This window comes from Pelophylax lessonae (genome assembly GCF_965119305.1).
Source record: "Pelophylax lessonae genome assembly, chromosome: 7".
Lineage (NCBI taxonomy): Eukaryota > Metazoa > Chordata > Amphibia > Anura > Ranidae > Pelophylax > Pelophylax lessonae.
In genome coordinates this window covers 148698930-148715073 of record NC_138774.1, presented here as the reverse complement: position 1 = coordinate 148715073, position 16144 = coordinate 148698930, and the positions used below count along the sequence as shown (strand labels likewise).

The window sequence follows — 16144 nt, the reverse complement described above, 5'->3', positions numbered from 1 at the left end:
GTATCATAAGTGAGTGATCCCAAAAAATCATGGACCAGGAGGATGGTGATAAAGTGTTGGGAATAAGTTAGTGATTCATTTCTTAAGTAACTAAAGTGGCTAGTGCATAGGTGACCAGGTGCATATAGAACAATAGTCTATCAAGTGAATAATCTTTGAAATCCCAAAAAAAGAAGGTCTTGAGGTGATCCACAAGGTGGTTGTGCTGGTGAAGTAGCCTTGGTGCTCCCTTCCCAATATTAACTGCACTCACCGGAACTCAGTACCCCTACAGGGGTGATGGGCGTAATGATCAGGGGGTAATCGCATCCAAGCACACTGATCATCAATGGGTTTCCCAGTTGGATCCACCTCGGAATAATGGGGCAATAATCTCCAGTGTATAATACCCACTCAGAAAGGCATCAATAAGTGTAATAAATGGGGGGGGGGAATTTGGTATGGAGATCCAGACCATATGAAAGAAACAGGAGGCCTCACATAGTGAAGCATTGTCTCAACATATCGTTTATTAAAGTATAGGAAATGTACTCATAATGCAGAGGTAAAAACAAGCGTTGATACTCGAAACAATATATCGCAACCTTCCACTCTCACGCCACACTTCCGGAACGCGTATCAGTTGAAAGTGGAAATGACATGTGACGCTCTACGCGTTTCATCAGATTGACGTCATCAGGAGCAGCGTCACTACGCCATCTCCGCCATCTAATATAGTGGGTAGTTACTAGGCAACCGGAAATTGTTGGAGTCCAATAGAGACAACATGGCCAATCGCTAAACACCTCAGAGGTGGTCAGGTGTTGCCGGGCAGATTTAGACACATGCTAGTAAACCATGATACATAAACATACGGAGTCAATAAGAGAAAAAAAGGGAATTTGCCAATTGTATCAATAGCTCGGAATGGAATATATTTTATATAGGGCCTGTGGCCCCAAGAAAATATAGGGCCCGTGGCCCCAAGAAAATATATGGATTATAAAAAATTGCAACCACGGGACCAAATTGTTATGAAAATCTTGGTAAATTAATTAGCTGTGTAAATAATATAATAATAAAATGGGGCCAATATTCTCAGGCCGTAAATAAAAACAAATAAAATAAATCAAACTTTAATGGGCTATATAAAAAGGAGGATCACCCCCCTCCCCCCAATTTATTACACCTATTGATGCCATTCTGAGTGGGTATTATTGCTCCATTATTCCGAGGTGGATCCAACTGGGAAACCCATTGATGATCGGTGTGCTTGGATGTGATTACCCCCTGATTATTATGCCCATCACCCCTATAGGGGTACTGAGTTCCGGTGAGTGCAGTTAATATTGGGAAGGGAGCACCAAGGCTACTTCACCAGCACAACCACCCTGTGGATCACCTCAAGACCTTCTATTTTTGGGATTTCAAAGATTATTCACTTGATGGACTTTATATCCTTTGGATCATATGTTAATTTAGTGAAATATTCACTTATATTTTAATTTTGGCTTTTTATATACAGTGTCACTTTTGTGGTATTATTTATTCAGCATACTGCACCTTATTAATTGGTATACTGTGTCAACCTTGTGGTACCACTTAACCACGGTTGACACCACATACTACACTTATGTTTATTGATTCGGGCTTCCTGATGACTGATTTTTCTGAAGGACACTGACCTGCACCACCAAGTAGTATTTTGTATTAGATGTATTTAACCACTTTAAAGCAGAGTTCGACCCCAAAAATTTCTTTACACTGTCCGCTTTCTTTAAAAAAACCTGAAAAAGAATTGGATAATTAAAAATTTTTTTTGCTTTCACTTGCCTTGTTTTTAATGAAAATATACTCACCTTCCTTCCTCTTCCTCCCTCTGCGGACACGGCCCACAACGTCACTTCCTCCTTGCATTGACTCCTGGGAGATGAGTGTCATCAATCCCAGGAGTCAATGCGCCTGCACCGGAGTCACTCGTCACTTCCAGCGCAGGCACGTCATTCCCTGCTGAACAGCTTCTGGACATGCGCAGAAGCTGTTCAGGGATAACGTGCCTGCCATGGAAGGGACTCAGACGTCACCAAAGAGAACACGAAGAGGGACGCTCCGGCTTCAGCTGCCCACACCTGAGATGGCAGCGCTGGACAAGACATTTTCAAGGTAAGTATTTCTTCTTACAGGTAAGTGAAACAGGGGACAGTTCAGAGGCTATCATTGCTTAAATGCACTAGCCCTGACTGTCCCAGGGGTATTTTTAGTTAAAAAAATTTTTTTAGGGTGGAACTCTTTAACCACTTGCCGACCGACGCACAACTATTTATGGCGGCGGTCAGCCCCTCCTGGGCAAAGTGACATATATACACGACACGCGCCCGCGAGCCAATAGGGGGTGAGCGCGCGCCGCCGGAGGCGCGCTCCCGCCCCCGCTCGTTCACTGTGTTCCCCGCGCAAGTGACCGGTGGCTCCGATGTCCACCGGTCACTCGTGATTGTCCGCTGGAGAGGGAGAAAGGCAGGCGGCTGATGTAAACAAAGCCGTCTGTCATTCTCCCTGGTGTAACTGCAGAGATCATATGATCCTGCTATGTAGGATCGTATGTTTCCGTGGTTACATGAAAAGCCACACCCTTTACAGTTAGAAGCAGGCCCCTAGGGACACATTTAACCCCTGCCTCTCCAATAAAGTTAACCCTTCCCTGCCAGTGTCATTTTTACAGTAACAGTGCATATTTTTAGCACTGATTACTGTAGTAATGTCACCGGTACCCCCAAAAGTGTCAAAAATGTCAGTCAAGGGTCCGATCTATCCTTTGCAATGTCGCAGTCCCGCCAAAAAAAAAAAACGCAGATCGCCGCCATTACTCGTTAAAAAAAAAAAAACAATAAAAATGACAAAAATCTTTCCCTTAGTTAGTAAACGCAATAACTTTTGCGCAAACCAATCAAAATACGCTTATTGCGATTTTTTTTTACCAACCATATGTAGCAGAAAACAAATTGGCATAAAATGTTAAAAAATTTTGATTTTTACATTTTTTTGGGGAATTTCATATAAAAAAATGTGAAAAATATTGTTATTTTTTCACTTTCTGCTATATAACACTTAAAAAAAAAATTTTAATTAAAAAATATTTTTTTTTTAACATTTTAGGCCAATTTGTTTCCTGCTACATAATTTTGGTAAAAAAAAAAAAAAAAAAATCAAGCGTATTTTGATTGGTTTGCGCAAAAGTTATTGAGTCTACTAACTACGGGGAAGATTTATGTCCTTTTTATTGTTTTTTTTTTTTTTTACTAGTAATAGCGGAGATCTGCGATTTTTAGCGGGACATTGCAACGACAGATCAGACCCCTAACTGACATTTTTGACACTTTTTGGGGGACCAGTGACATTACTACAGTAATCAGTGCTAAAAATATGCACTGTTACTGTAATAATGACACTGGCATGGAAGGGGTTAACAGTATAGGTGATCAAGGGGTTAAATGTGACCCTAGGGGAGTGATTCTAACTGTGGTGGGGGGGGGGGGGGCATGGCTTCTGAGATGACCACAGAGACCTATGATCCTATATAGAAGGATCACATGAGCTCTGTGATCATTTCAAGGAGAAGGATGGTCAGCTGTGTTTACAACAGCTGACCGTCCTTCTCTCCCTGCGGGGAGCGATCACGGGTGTCAGGCGGCAATCGGAGCCTCAGCTTCCCTGCTTACGATCGGGGGCGGAAGCGCGCCCCCTAGCTCCTCCCAGGCAAGCGACGTAGACCTGTATGAGGCAGCCTGCCGCAGTAAATATAACGTAAGCGGTCGGGAACTGGTTAAAGTAGAACTACACTGCATCTGAGCACCACAAACCAAACATTCTATTTAAAACGGTATTAAATCCAAAACCAAAAATGTATTATATTGCAGCTTACCAATCATTAAATGTGGTGGCTGAATTAGTTTACCTTTTTTAGGCTTTTTTTTGCTGTTTTCACCTGGTGATCTGGCCAGTAACACATCTCCTGTATTAGAGTGATCCACTCTGGATGAAGGAGAACAGGGGGAACAGCAGACAGCAGCACTGTCAGTCTGGGGGGAGGGTAGTGTTAAATGTAATGAAGATTTAAATTGAAGCAAAACTCCAACTCACATTTTAAAATCAGCTACAGCAAACAGTTTTTCCTTTTGGGATAAAGGTTTTACATAAATCAATAAATAAAACCTGATCATTTTAAGCACCCCTGCCAGTGTTAAGTTAGTTAGTGTGTCATCCATGTAAACTGATACATTCTGATGGAGAGCTTGTGCTTTTGAAAAACAGCTTTACTAGCTATTTCACCAGATGAAAACATAAGAAGGAAAGCGCCCCTTTCACACTACGTCAGTTGTCATCCATTTTTCGTCAGTTGTTATCAGTTTTTCGTCAGTTGTTATCCGTCTTTCATCCGTTGTCATCCGTTTTTACATAGAGATGCATTGATGTCCGTTTTTCATCCGTCAACGGATGGATGAAAAACTGACAAACTGACAGCGTGTGTGAAAGGGGCCTTAAAAAGAAAATGAATGCAGCTATCACATTTAAGAATTGGTAAACTGCCAATACAATAAATGTTTGCTTTTGGCTTTAATTCATTTTTAAAACTTAAAGCAAATTTATCCATCCATCCCTGTATCAATGTTCTCTTTTGCTGAGAAATCATTAAAAAAAAAAAAAAAAAAAAACAACAGCAGGTATGACCAACATCATGTTTTAACTAAAATATAGCTTTCAAAATTTTACTAAAATCGTTTTCTATCTATTTGACTATAAAAAAAAAAATCCCTCTATCAGCTGCATATTTTTACCTTCCCACTATCTGTGCTTTTGTGCAGTCATTTAGGCTCCATTCACACTAATGCGTTTATTCATGCTTTTTGCAGAAATTGATTTCATTTTTTTTTAACATAGGTTCCTATGGAACAAGTTCACATTAATGCATTTTTGTGCTTCTGTGTTTTTGGAAAGGGTCTGGGACTTTTTTTCCTGCAAAATGCAGTGTTTTGCATCTTAGGCTGGATACGCGCTAATGCGATTTTTCATGCTTTTTGCAGAAATGCATTTAATTTTTTTTAACATGGGTTCCTATGGAATACGTTCACATCAATGCATTTTTGTGCCTCTGCGTTTTTGGAAAGGGTCTGGGACCTTTGTTCCTGCAAAATGCAGCGTTTTGCATGTAATAGACTTCAATAGATCTGCATCCAAAATGCAAGTATTGCGTTTTTACCCTGATTTGCGTTCCACAAAAAAATAAACGCAAAACGCAAATTGCGGAAAATTGCAGTAAAAAAATTGTGGAAAGCACAGCAAAAAGCACTACAGAAATGCCTCAAAAGCAACATGCATCGGTGTAAATTGAGCCTAATAGCAGGGGCGGACGTACAGGGGTCGCAGGAGTCGCCATGACGACCGGGCCTCATGCTGCAGGGGGCCCGAGAGGGTCCCCCCAGTATGTATAGAGAGGAGGAGGAGCGGCAAGCACAGCTGAGACCGAGCTCCCCTATCCTCCCGATCCTCAGCCGAACTGTAAATCAGCACTGAGGAAGCTGGTCTCACATTGGAAACTGAAAGCTCAGTGTGTGCTCTCTGCCTCCCCCTACAGTGCAATACCCGGCAGAAAGTTAAGGTACAATCCTCCGACGTTTTTAAAAAGGCTTTCTTTATGTATGTGTGTGCACGTATGTATGTGTTTATATGTCTGTGCATGTATGTGTACATGTGTGTGTTTATATATATATATATGTGTGCGTCTTCCCATATATGTGTATGCTTATGTATATGTGTGTGTGTATATATATATATATATGTGTGTATATATGTGTGTGTGTGTGTGTGTGTGTGTGTGTGCGTGCATGTATGTGTATTTGTGTGCTTATATATGTGTATGCTTATATATGTGTGTGTGTACATGTGCGTCTACCTGTAGGTGTGTGCACATTACATTACCATGTATGTGTGTGTGTATTTATATACGTGTATGTATATATATATATATATATATATATATATAGTACAGACCAAAAGTTTGGACACACCTTCTCATTCAAAGAGTTTTCTTTATTTTCATGACTACGAAAATTGTAGTCACACTTCAAGAGGTAGTCACCTGAAATGGTTTTCACTTCACAGGTTTGCCCTGTCAGGTTTAATAAGTGTGATTTCTTGCCTTATAAATGGGGTTGGGACCATCAGTTATGTTGTGAAGAAGTCAGGTGGATACACAGCTGATAGCCCTACTGAATAGACTGTTAGAATTTGTATTATGGCAAGAAAAAAGCAGCTAAGTACAGGAAAACGAGTGGCCATTATTACTTTAAGAAATGAAGGTCAGTCAGTCCGAAAAATTGGGAAAACGTTGAAAGTGTCCCAAAGTGCAGTCACAAAAACCATCAAGCGCTACAAAGAAACTGGCTGACATGCGGACCGCCCCAGGAAAGGAAGACCAAGAGTCACCTCTGCTGCCGAGGATAAGTTCATTTGAGTCACCAGCCTCAGAAATCGCAAGTTTACAGCAGCTCAGATTAGAGACCAGGTCAATGGCACACCGAGTTCTAGCAGCAGACACATCGAACATAGAACATCGAACATAGAACAACTGTTAAGAGGAGACTGTGTGAATCAGGCCTTCATGGTAGAATATCTGCTAGGAAACCACTGCTAAAGAAAGGCAACAAGCAGAAGAGACTTGTTTGTGCTAAAGAACACAAGGAATGGACATTAGACCAGTGGAAATCTGTGCTTTGGTCTGATGAGTCCAAATTTGAGATCTTTGGTTCCAACCACTGTGTCTTTGTGCGACGCAGAAAAGGTGAACGGATGGACTCTACATACCTGGTTCCCACCGTGAAGCATGGAGGAGGAGGTGTGATGGTGTGGGGGTGCTTTGCTGGTGACACTGTTGGGGATTTATTCAAGATTGAAGGCATACTGAACCAGCATGGCTACCACAGAATCTTGCAGCGGCATGCTATTCCATCCGGTTTGCGTTTAGTTGGACCATCATTTATTTTTCAACAGGACAATCACTCCAAACACACCTCCAGGCTGTGTAAGGGCTATTTGACCAAGAAGGAGAGTGATGGGGTGCTGCGCCAGATGACCTGGCCTCCACAGTCACCGGACCTCAACCCAATCGAGATGGTTTGGGGTGAGCTGGACCGCAGAGTGAAGGCAAAAGGGCCAACAAGTGCTAAGCATCTCTGGGAACTCCTTCAAGACCATGTTGGAAGACCATTTCAGGTGACTACCTCTTGAAGTGCGACTCTACAATTTTTATAGTCATGAAAATAAAGAAAACTCTTTGAATGAGAAGGTGTGTCCAAACTTTTGGTCTGTACTATATATATGTGTGTGTGTGTGTGTGTGTGCATGTATGTGTGCGCTTTATATATATATATATATATATATATATATATATATATATATATATATATATATAATGTGCTTCTATATGAGTATGTGTGTGTGTGTGTGCACACATTACTTTTAATCCTGACCCCATATATGTGTACAATCAGAAGTCATTTTTTTTTACGGCTTGTTCACAGTAACAGCAAGAAAATGCAACAGCACAGTAACAGCAAGAAAATGCCGTTCCTCTGAAAAGCGATCCATGCTCATATCGCTTTTCACCGCCGAATTTGACAGGCGGTGAAAAGGCAATATGTTGCCTCCTCACCGCCTGTTTTAACCCCCTAATGCATCATCACAATGCTGTAACTGCGTGCAATGCACACAATTGCGGGGTGGTAGTAGTGCAGCCCCATTCACCTGGGGTATACCAGCCACAGCATTTGTCCACCCCCAGCTGCTGCCTCTGCAGCTACAGGGTGAAAAGTTGGGGGTGGTAAAAACACAGTTAAAGCGTGTGGTTTTACCACCCCTCAGCCTCACATGTGAACAGGGCCTTGGTTCACATCTGTGCAGCTGTGTGCTGCATATAGGGCAGCAAATTCAGTGGGCCGCTCCACAGAAACACAGGGAAAAAATTCCCCCTTTTGTTTTTCTTTAATTGTGCTGCACCAAAAATGCACCATGTTTGCCAATGTGTAGGGGTACCATTAAGAATGAATGACACCCCTGCATGTTTGTTTGCATGTCAGAAACACGTGCAATTTTGCGTGTATTCTATGGCACGGAGTAATGTGAACCAAGCCTTAGACTGGGGGGCCTCCATACTGAAAATACTTTCAAGATGCCCTGACTGGAAAAAGATGGAGAAACACTGACATAGAAGAACCCATCTCTCCATTTTTCTCCTGCAGCCGCTGAATGCCTTGGGGAGGGAGAGGAGGAGAAGCGGGAGGAAATAAAGTGATTGGTTCCTTTTTATGCAGCTACCTCCACAGCTCCTCCTATGCAGCTTCTTTATGCTGCCCCCCCACACACACACACACACACACACACACTCGCACACACTCGTCCCTACAGCTCTGCAAGGTTATCCCCCTCCCCTCTCCGACCAGCTGCTGCTCGGGATCTGTCAGGATGAAGCCTTTTCTGAATGGAGAGTCAGTGATCCATAAAGATCACTGACTGTCTATTCATACCTGAAACATAGTAAACTGTGTTTACAATGCTTCAGTATGTGAATGAATGGGAAGCTCTGTATAGAGCTATTCCTATCCATTTATTCTGTGCAGCTGAGGCTTTAGAGAAGGAGATGGAAAGCTGTGGAATATCAGGGGTCTGTTTAGACTCCTGATAAAATGCCAGAACATTTTTAATTAAAATAAAAAAACTGATACCAGTGGCAAAACTACCACACAAACATCGCACTTGAGACCGGCCCTGGCGTTCCACCACCAGGCTGGAAGGGAAGGGCCCTGTCCGGGGGGCCCTTGAAGATTCTAGTTACGCCACTGCCTAATAGACTTCAATGGACCCGCATACAAAACGCAAGTTTTGCATTTTTACCACGATTTGCGTTTTTAAACCTGCCCAACAACAAATTTTCCACAAAAAAACGCAAATCACAGTAAAATCGAGGTAAAGTCACAATAAAAAAACGTGGAATGACAGAAAAAAAGCACTACAGAAATGCTCAAAAGCAACATGCATAGGTGTAAATCAAGCCTAATAGACTTCAATGGACCAGCATACAAAATGCAAGTATTGCATTTTTACCACGTTTTTGCCAGGATTTGCTTTTTTAAATCTGCCCAACAACAAATTTTACAAAAAAAAAAAAAACCCATAAAAAACGCAAAACACAAATTGCGGCAAAATTGTGGTAAAAACCTGTGGAAAGCACAGCAAAAAGCACAAAAGAAATGCTCAAAAGCAACATGCATAGATTGGGTCCCTCAGCAGTCTATACTCAGCTATTCTTTGCTCTCCTGTTGTGTCTGCTACTTCTAGAAGTTCCAGGTATGGAGGACCTACTCCATGGGACAGCACAGGTGCCTGATGATTGGCACAGTGCTTCACATGGGGATGGTGAGACAGTAGGCTCACAGCGGCTGAACAGAATAATAGGAGAGGGAACGCATTGACTGCTTCAGTTAAAGGGGTGTTCCAGCTGGGGAAAAAAAAAAATTAAAAGTCAGCAGCTACAAATGCTGTAGCTGCTGACTTTTAATATTTAGACAGTTACCTGTCCAGGGAGCCCGTGATGTCAGCACCCCAGCCGATTTCTGGATTGGCTGTCGGAGGCTGCTGCCGGCATTCACTCCAAGGAAAAACCAGCAATTAAGCCTTTCGGCTTCACATTCGGGTTCCCTACTGCGCATGTTTGAAGTGCGCCGCGCATTCTCATTGGCTTGGCGGCCGGGAAGAAAGAAAGGCGACGGAACTTCCGAGGGAATGGTGCCGCAGCGCCGTCTCCCGGAAGTAGGGAAGGGTACCTGTTAAAAACTGGTGCCTGTTCCCCCCTCCACCCTGAAAGGTGCCAAATGTGGCACGAGAGGGGGGAGGAAGCAGATGAGCGGAAGTACCACTTTTGGATGAAACTCCACTTTAAAGCGGTAGTATCCCGCTTTTTGACACTTTTACCTACAGGTAAGGCTTACCTGTAGGTACAATTAATATCTCCTAAACCGGCACGGTTTAGGAGATATTTGCAGTGCATGTAGCCGCTCACGCGAGCGGCGCATGCGCTCTGAAGGTCCGGGGGGGACCTTCAGTTTTCCTTGCCGGTGGGACCTTCAGTTTTCCTTGCCCGGAGCTTGCCGGCAGCTTGCGCGCGGGATTGACATCATCGCGGCTCCGGCCAATCACAGCACCGGAGCCGCCGAACCCGGAAGAGACGCCGAGGGATCATGGCAGCGCCCGCAGCGATGTCCGGGGGTCCGTGTCGGGGCTTCGTTCTAAGGTAAGTAATACATAATGAGCTAGTATGCGATGCATACTAGCTCATTATGCCTTTGTCTTGCAGGGTTTTTTTTTTTTTTTTTTCGGGTGTACAACCACTTTAAGTCATTCTCTAAATTTTCTAACACTTGTCAAGCATGAAATTAGATATGGTTTCTTCCGCAGTCAGAAAACCTGCTAGACCAGCTCCAACACACACTTTTTCAGTCAAAGATAGAATTAACATACAAAGTGAATACTAAAACAGGCATTAATCTCAAAACTTGTTTTGTAGCGGCAGCAAAAATAAATTAAAAAGCATAGGGCAATCCTCTAAAATTCCACAAATGAAAAGGAATGGGCCACCCAAAAGTAATCATTCTGTTAATGACGGAGCCTGGTGGGTTTAGTAAAGCTCTTGCTTCTAAGCACAATGTCCCTGTCATCATTCCCCGCTCTGTCCACCTGGGAATTTCCATTCTATCTGTGATCCAGAACATCCTACATTCTCTTTATTTAAAAAAATAAAAAATCCATCAAGGAAAACAGCCCCCTCCTCCTTTCATAATGTCCACAGCCGGGACACAGAGATCGCACTCCCTGAAATATATGAAAAAATAAAAATGTAAGTATACGTTTCAGGATCTGCCAGAATTGGAAATAACCAGATTTGGGTGGACAGATCTTGTAACAGGCTATGAAGCTGTGTATATGGTAACATGGTTACAAGTTGTAGTGTAGAAGTAAACAACTCAAGCTTTTCATTGCACGTTTACCTACCATTTCCTGTCTGTCACTTCCTTCACCTTTCACAAATGTCTTCTTACAGTCTTCAGATGTGATTTTCTTGGGCTCTATCTTCTCATAATCCATCAGGCCACCAATTATACACTTCATCCAAACATACAGCGAGTGAATACAGTGCACCGGCCAGCCGAAGACCTGAAAAAGGGAACCTTTAATGCTATAATTAGAGGACATGACTGGGTTGCTGCCAGCTGGCTGCACACGTCCCACACTTGTTGCTTTCGTTTCACTGTTCAGAAATGTGCTATGTCACTGACTAATAGACAGCATCAGGAAATAATATGCTAAAGAGGTCCCAGTTCTTTGAGACACACATTAACCCCTTCCAAAACAAACCTTAACTCCCAAGCCCAGTTTTAAAACTTTGACCTGTGTTAGGCTTCATGTACACGGGATGTTTGAAAAGCTCTCCTGAACACTGGAACTTGACAGCTAGTAACCGCTCTTTAAAAACATCAGTTTTGCCGAGTTTACATGCCACGTTTATGCAGGTTTGTGTTTAGAAGCGTTTTTTTGCATTGTCAAATGGTCAGAAATGCATCCCAATTGAAAATACCTATAAACAAGATGCTTATAAAAGTAAGTTACCGCGTTCAGACGCGTTTGCAAGCTGTTACAAGCATTTGAAGTTTCAAATGCCAATAAACTTCCGTCTGAAGGCATGTTTTTGCTTTGAAAAAAATGCCACTAAACTCAACTGCCTCTAAACGACTATAAGAGTCCATTCACACTGCCGTGACTTGTGAGGCGACTTGTGTGCCCTCAAGTCGCCCCAAGTCGCTTGACATAACAAAAGCAATGTTAATCAATGAGTGCCGTCTTAATTGGCACTACTGAAGTCGCTCCAACTTCTGAAAAGGGTCCTGTACTACTTTGAGGCGACTTGTATCCGACTTGTCCCATAGACTTCAATGGGAGTCGCCTCCTTATCTTATTTGAAGCAACTTGTGATCCGACTTTCCATTAAAATGGTCCTGAACCAGAAAAAAAACATACATTTTCTTATAATTATTAATAGAGCAGGGTAGTGGCTCCTCTCCACCTGCGTGTTTTTGTTGCAGGCATTTATCGGGCATTTTTGGAGGCAGGCATGACTTTTTTTGGATTTAGTGTCTGGGGGGTCTAAAAAGTGTACCTGTGAAGTTTCATCTCTGTAGCATGTCCAGAACCAGAAAAAAAAGATAATTTTTCTTATAATTTTTATTAGCACAGGCATATGGCTTCTCTCCACCTGGGCATTTTTGTTGCAGGCATTTAGCGGGCATTTTTGGAGGCAGGCATGAATTTTTTTGGATTTAGTGTCTGGGGGGGTCTAAAAAGTGTACCTGTGAAGTTTCATCTCTGTAGCATGTCCAGAACCAGAAAAAAAGATAATTTTTCTTAGAATTTTTAGTAGCACAGGCATAGGGCTCCTCTCCACCTGGGCGTTTTTGTTGCAGGCATTTATCGAGCATTTTTTGGGTGTCTTTGGAGGCATCTCCGTGGAAGCCCAATAGGGAGGAAACGCATCAGAGCGATGGAGGAGTCGCGCCGTCAATCACAACAACCGCGGCTTGCACTGCAGGCAGCCGCCGCTCTCCAGACAGAACTTGTATCTTCGTTTTTTCCTGTAAGTGCAATTTTTACTTTTCTAATAAATGTGATAAAAGGAAATGCACTATTAGTCTCTTCCCTAATTTTCATGGTGCACCCTTATATGAGTGTCAGTCCGAGAGAAGAACCAGGAAACACCAGGAGTCCCTCATTTACGTATCCAGAGAGAGTCTACACTCAGTACATGTTTGGAAACAGTGGGATCTGGTAAGCAGCCCCCCCCCCTCCCCTGTCACACATGAGGGTGGATTCCAACACAGCACTCCCTTTTGGTTATCTACAGAGGTCCCTTTGGATTCATATTCTGTCTATCTGCCCTAAATCTACTTAAAGCTGGTAAGCAGTGAATTCACCAGGAGATGGGATTTTCACGTCACGTTCGTTGATTTGCAGCAGCACCTGGTTTTCTCACGGCCACCAGTGATTATTTTTGGAATTTGCATGAACACTGGACTTCATTTGCACATTCATCTATTTAGCTTTTTTCTGGTGGACTTGTTCACGGAAAAAACACATTATATTGATTTGCAACCAGAGACTTTGTTCACTCACATTTTCATTTGTTTCTAATTGTTTCAAATTGTTTGTACACTATTTTGTATGCATGATTGACATTGTTCATTTTATTGCCATTTAGTAGCGCACCAGACTTTACACTATTTAATTTATACACCTTTGGTAGCAGCACACTCACATTTATCAGCGCACTTTTTCATTCATATACAGTTGTGTTCAAAATTATTCAACCCCCACTGAAATTGATTGTTTTGGTCAGTTTGACATTGATTTTGATCATTCAGTCATCCTGCATACAATTAAATCAAAGAGGCACGTGTAGGTCAGACAAATATAACATAACATTTATAATGAAATAACCACAAATGTCTTTTCTGTGCTCACATCATTATCAGTTTTATTCAACCCCCAAGTGACATTCAATCTTAGTACTTAGTACAACATCCTTTTACAGTTATAACAGCTTTTAAACGTGAAGCATAGCTTAACACAAGTGTCTTGCAGCGATCTACGGGTATCTTCGCCCATTTGTCATGGGCAAAAGCCTCCAGTTCAGTCACATTCTTAGGCTTGTGCACTGCAACTGCTTTCTATAAGTCCCACCAGAGGTTCTTAATCGGATTTAAGTCTGGTGACTGTGATGGCCACTCCAAAATGTTCCAGCCTTTAATCTGCAACCATGCTCTAGTGGACTTGGAGGTATGCTTGGCATAATTGTCCTGTTGAAAGGTCCAACGTCTCCCAAGCCTCAGGTTTGTGACGGACTGCATCACATTGTCATCCAATATCTCCTGGTACTGAAGAGAATTCATGGTACCTTGCACACTCTGAAGCTTCCCTGTACCTGCAGAAGCAAAACAGCCCCAAAGCATGATTGACCCCCCCCCCCCGCCATGCTTCACAGTAGGCAAGGTGTTCTTTTCTTCATAGGCCTCCTCCAAACATAGCATTGATCCATGGGCCCAAACAGTTCTAATTTTGTTTCATCAGTCCACAGAACACTATCCCAAAACTTCTGTGGTTTGTCCACATGACTTTTGGCATACTGCAGTCGACTCTTCTTATTCTTTGGAGACAGCAAGGGGGTGCGCCTGGGAGTTCTGGCATGGAGGCCTTCATTACGCAGTGTGCGCCGTATTGTCTTAGCAGAAACTTCAGTACCCACATCTGACAAATCTTTTCTCAGTTCCTCAGCAGTCACACGGGGACTTTTCTCTACTCTACGCTTCAGGTAGCGCACAGCAGTCGAAGTCAGCATCTTCTTTCTGCCACGACCAGGTAGTGTTTCAACAGTGCCCTTTGCCTTGAATTTGCGAATGATGCTTCCTATGGTGTCTCTTGGTATGTTTAATATCTTTGCAATCTTCTTATAGCCATTGCCCTTCCTGTGAAGAGAAATCACCTCTTCTCTTGTCTTCCTGGACCATTCTCTTGACTTCACCATGTTTGTAACCACACCAGTAAATGTCTAGAAGGAGCTGAGTATCACAGTCATTTTAAAGCTGCCTAATTGGTGCTTATAAGGCTTTATTGCTGCTCCCTGACATCCACAGGTGTTTTCAATACCTGATTGAAAACACTTCAACGAACCTCTGTTCTTCAGAGTGGTAGTCTTTAAGGGGTTGAATAATTGTGTCAATGAAGAATTCACAAAAGAAACATTTACTACTGTATTACAAAACCAATTGATGTCATTTTAGTTGCATATGGTTCTTTAAGAAGTCCTTGTAGGATTTCCTTCTGAATACAATTACAAATGTACACTAAATTCCCTAAACCCTTGACAGCATTGGGGGTTGAATAATTTTGAACACAACTGTACATGTTCTCATATACAGTTAGGTCCATATATATTTGGACACAGGCACAATTTTCGTTTTTTTTCAGGTATTTACCGAAACATATGTAGGCTTTAGTTATATAATGGATATGGGCTGAAAGTGCACACTCTCAGGTTTAATTTGAGGGTATGTACATCCAAATCGGAGGAAGGGTTTAGGAATTACAGCTCTTAAAGTGTAACTCCACTTAAAAAAAACATCCCCCTCTGGGTAATCTATGTTCATTACAAGGATTTTAACAAACTTTTTGCAGATTCCTACCTTTTGTTATTCTGAAGAAATCATGGTTTGTTTCTCCGTGCCTCTGTGCTGAGTGGGTCAAATGGGAGGGGTTTCATAATTATTTATCAACTGTGGCAGCTGCAGGCCTCTAATGAGGGAAGCTGCTGGACCTGCATCCCTTTAGACGTGTTCCTATTGGGAGTATCTCACCAAAATGACATTTTTGTTGCAGGGCATGCCAGAAATCTGACTTGTATCTTAGGCAGACTTCTGGGAAAATTGGTGAGCCAATCACACAAGCAGGAAATTATGTTTCTGGGGTGTGGTCAGTACACATTCTGTGTACAGAACATCTCCAGGTAGCCATATTTCATTGCATTTTCAGAAAATTACAACAGCTGCAGAGTGAAAAGGAAAGGTAATTTTTAATAACATTAAATTACAATATGGATTTGTGCCGCAATTGTATACGTTATATTTTCTTTATTTGCTATTTTTTTCCCAACGAAAGTGGAGTTACCCTTTAACCGGTTGCCGACCGCCGCACGACTATATACTGCGGCGGTCAGCCCCGGCCAGGCAGAGTGACGTATCGGTACGTCACTCGCCTGTCACTGACTTGCGAGCCTATCGCGGGCGGGCGCGCGCCCGCCGAGGCGCGCGCCCGCCGCGGCTCGTTCACAGGCAAGTCAGTGCGTGTGACCGGCGGACTCGATGTCCGCCAGTCACACTGCGATCGCTCCTGTGAAGGGAGAAAGACAGAGCAGCTTGTGTAAACAAGCTGCCTGTCAGTTCTCCCTGTGTAAAAGTAAAGATCTGACCGTTCTACTATGTAGAACGGTTGATCTTTGCTTTTACACCAATAGGAA

At 42.7% G+C, this 16144-nt stretch overlaps 1 protein-coding gene across 1 annotated transcript in view; it reads right to left on the bottom strand.

The window, feature by feature from the left end:
• Nucleotides 1–11291, bottom strand: part of LOC309560549 (uncharacterized protein) — a 97916-nt gene extending 86625 nt beyond the window's left edge. Inside the window, exon 1 of the mRNA XM_082264177.1 lies at nt 11077–11291. Within this exon, the coding sequence (XP_082120303.1) occupies nt 11077–11277 (201 nt within the window). The 5' untranslated portion in view covers nt 11278–11291. The remainder of the gene's footprint in view (nt 1–11076) is intronic.
• Nucleotides 11292–16144: the final 4853 nt, after the last annotated feature.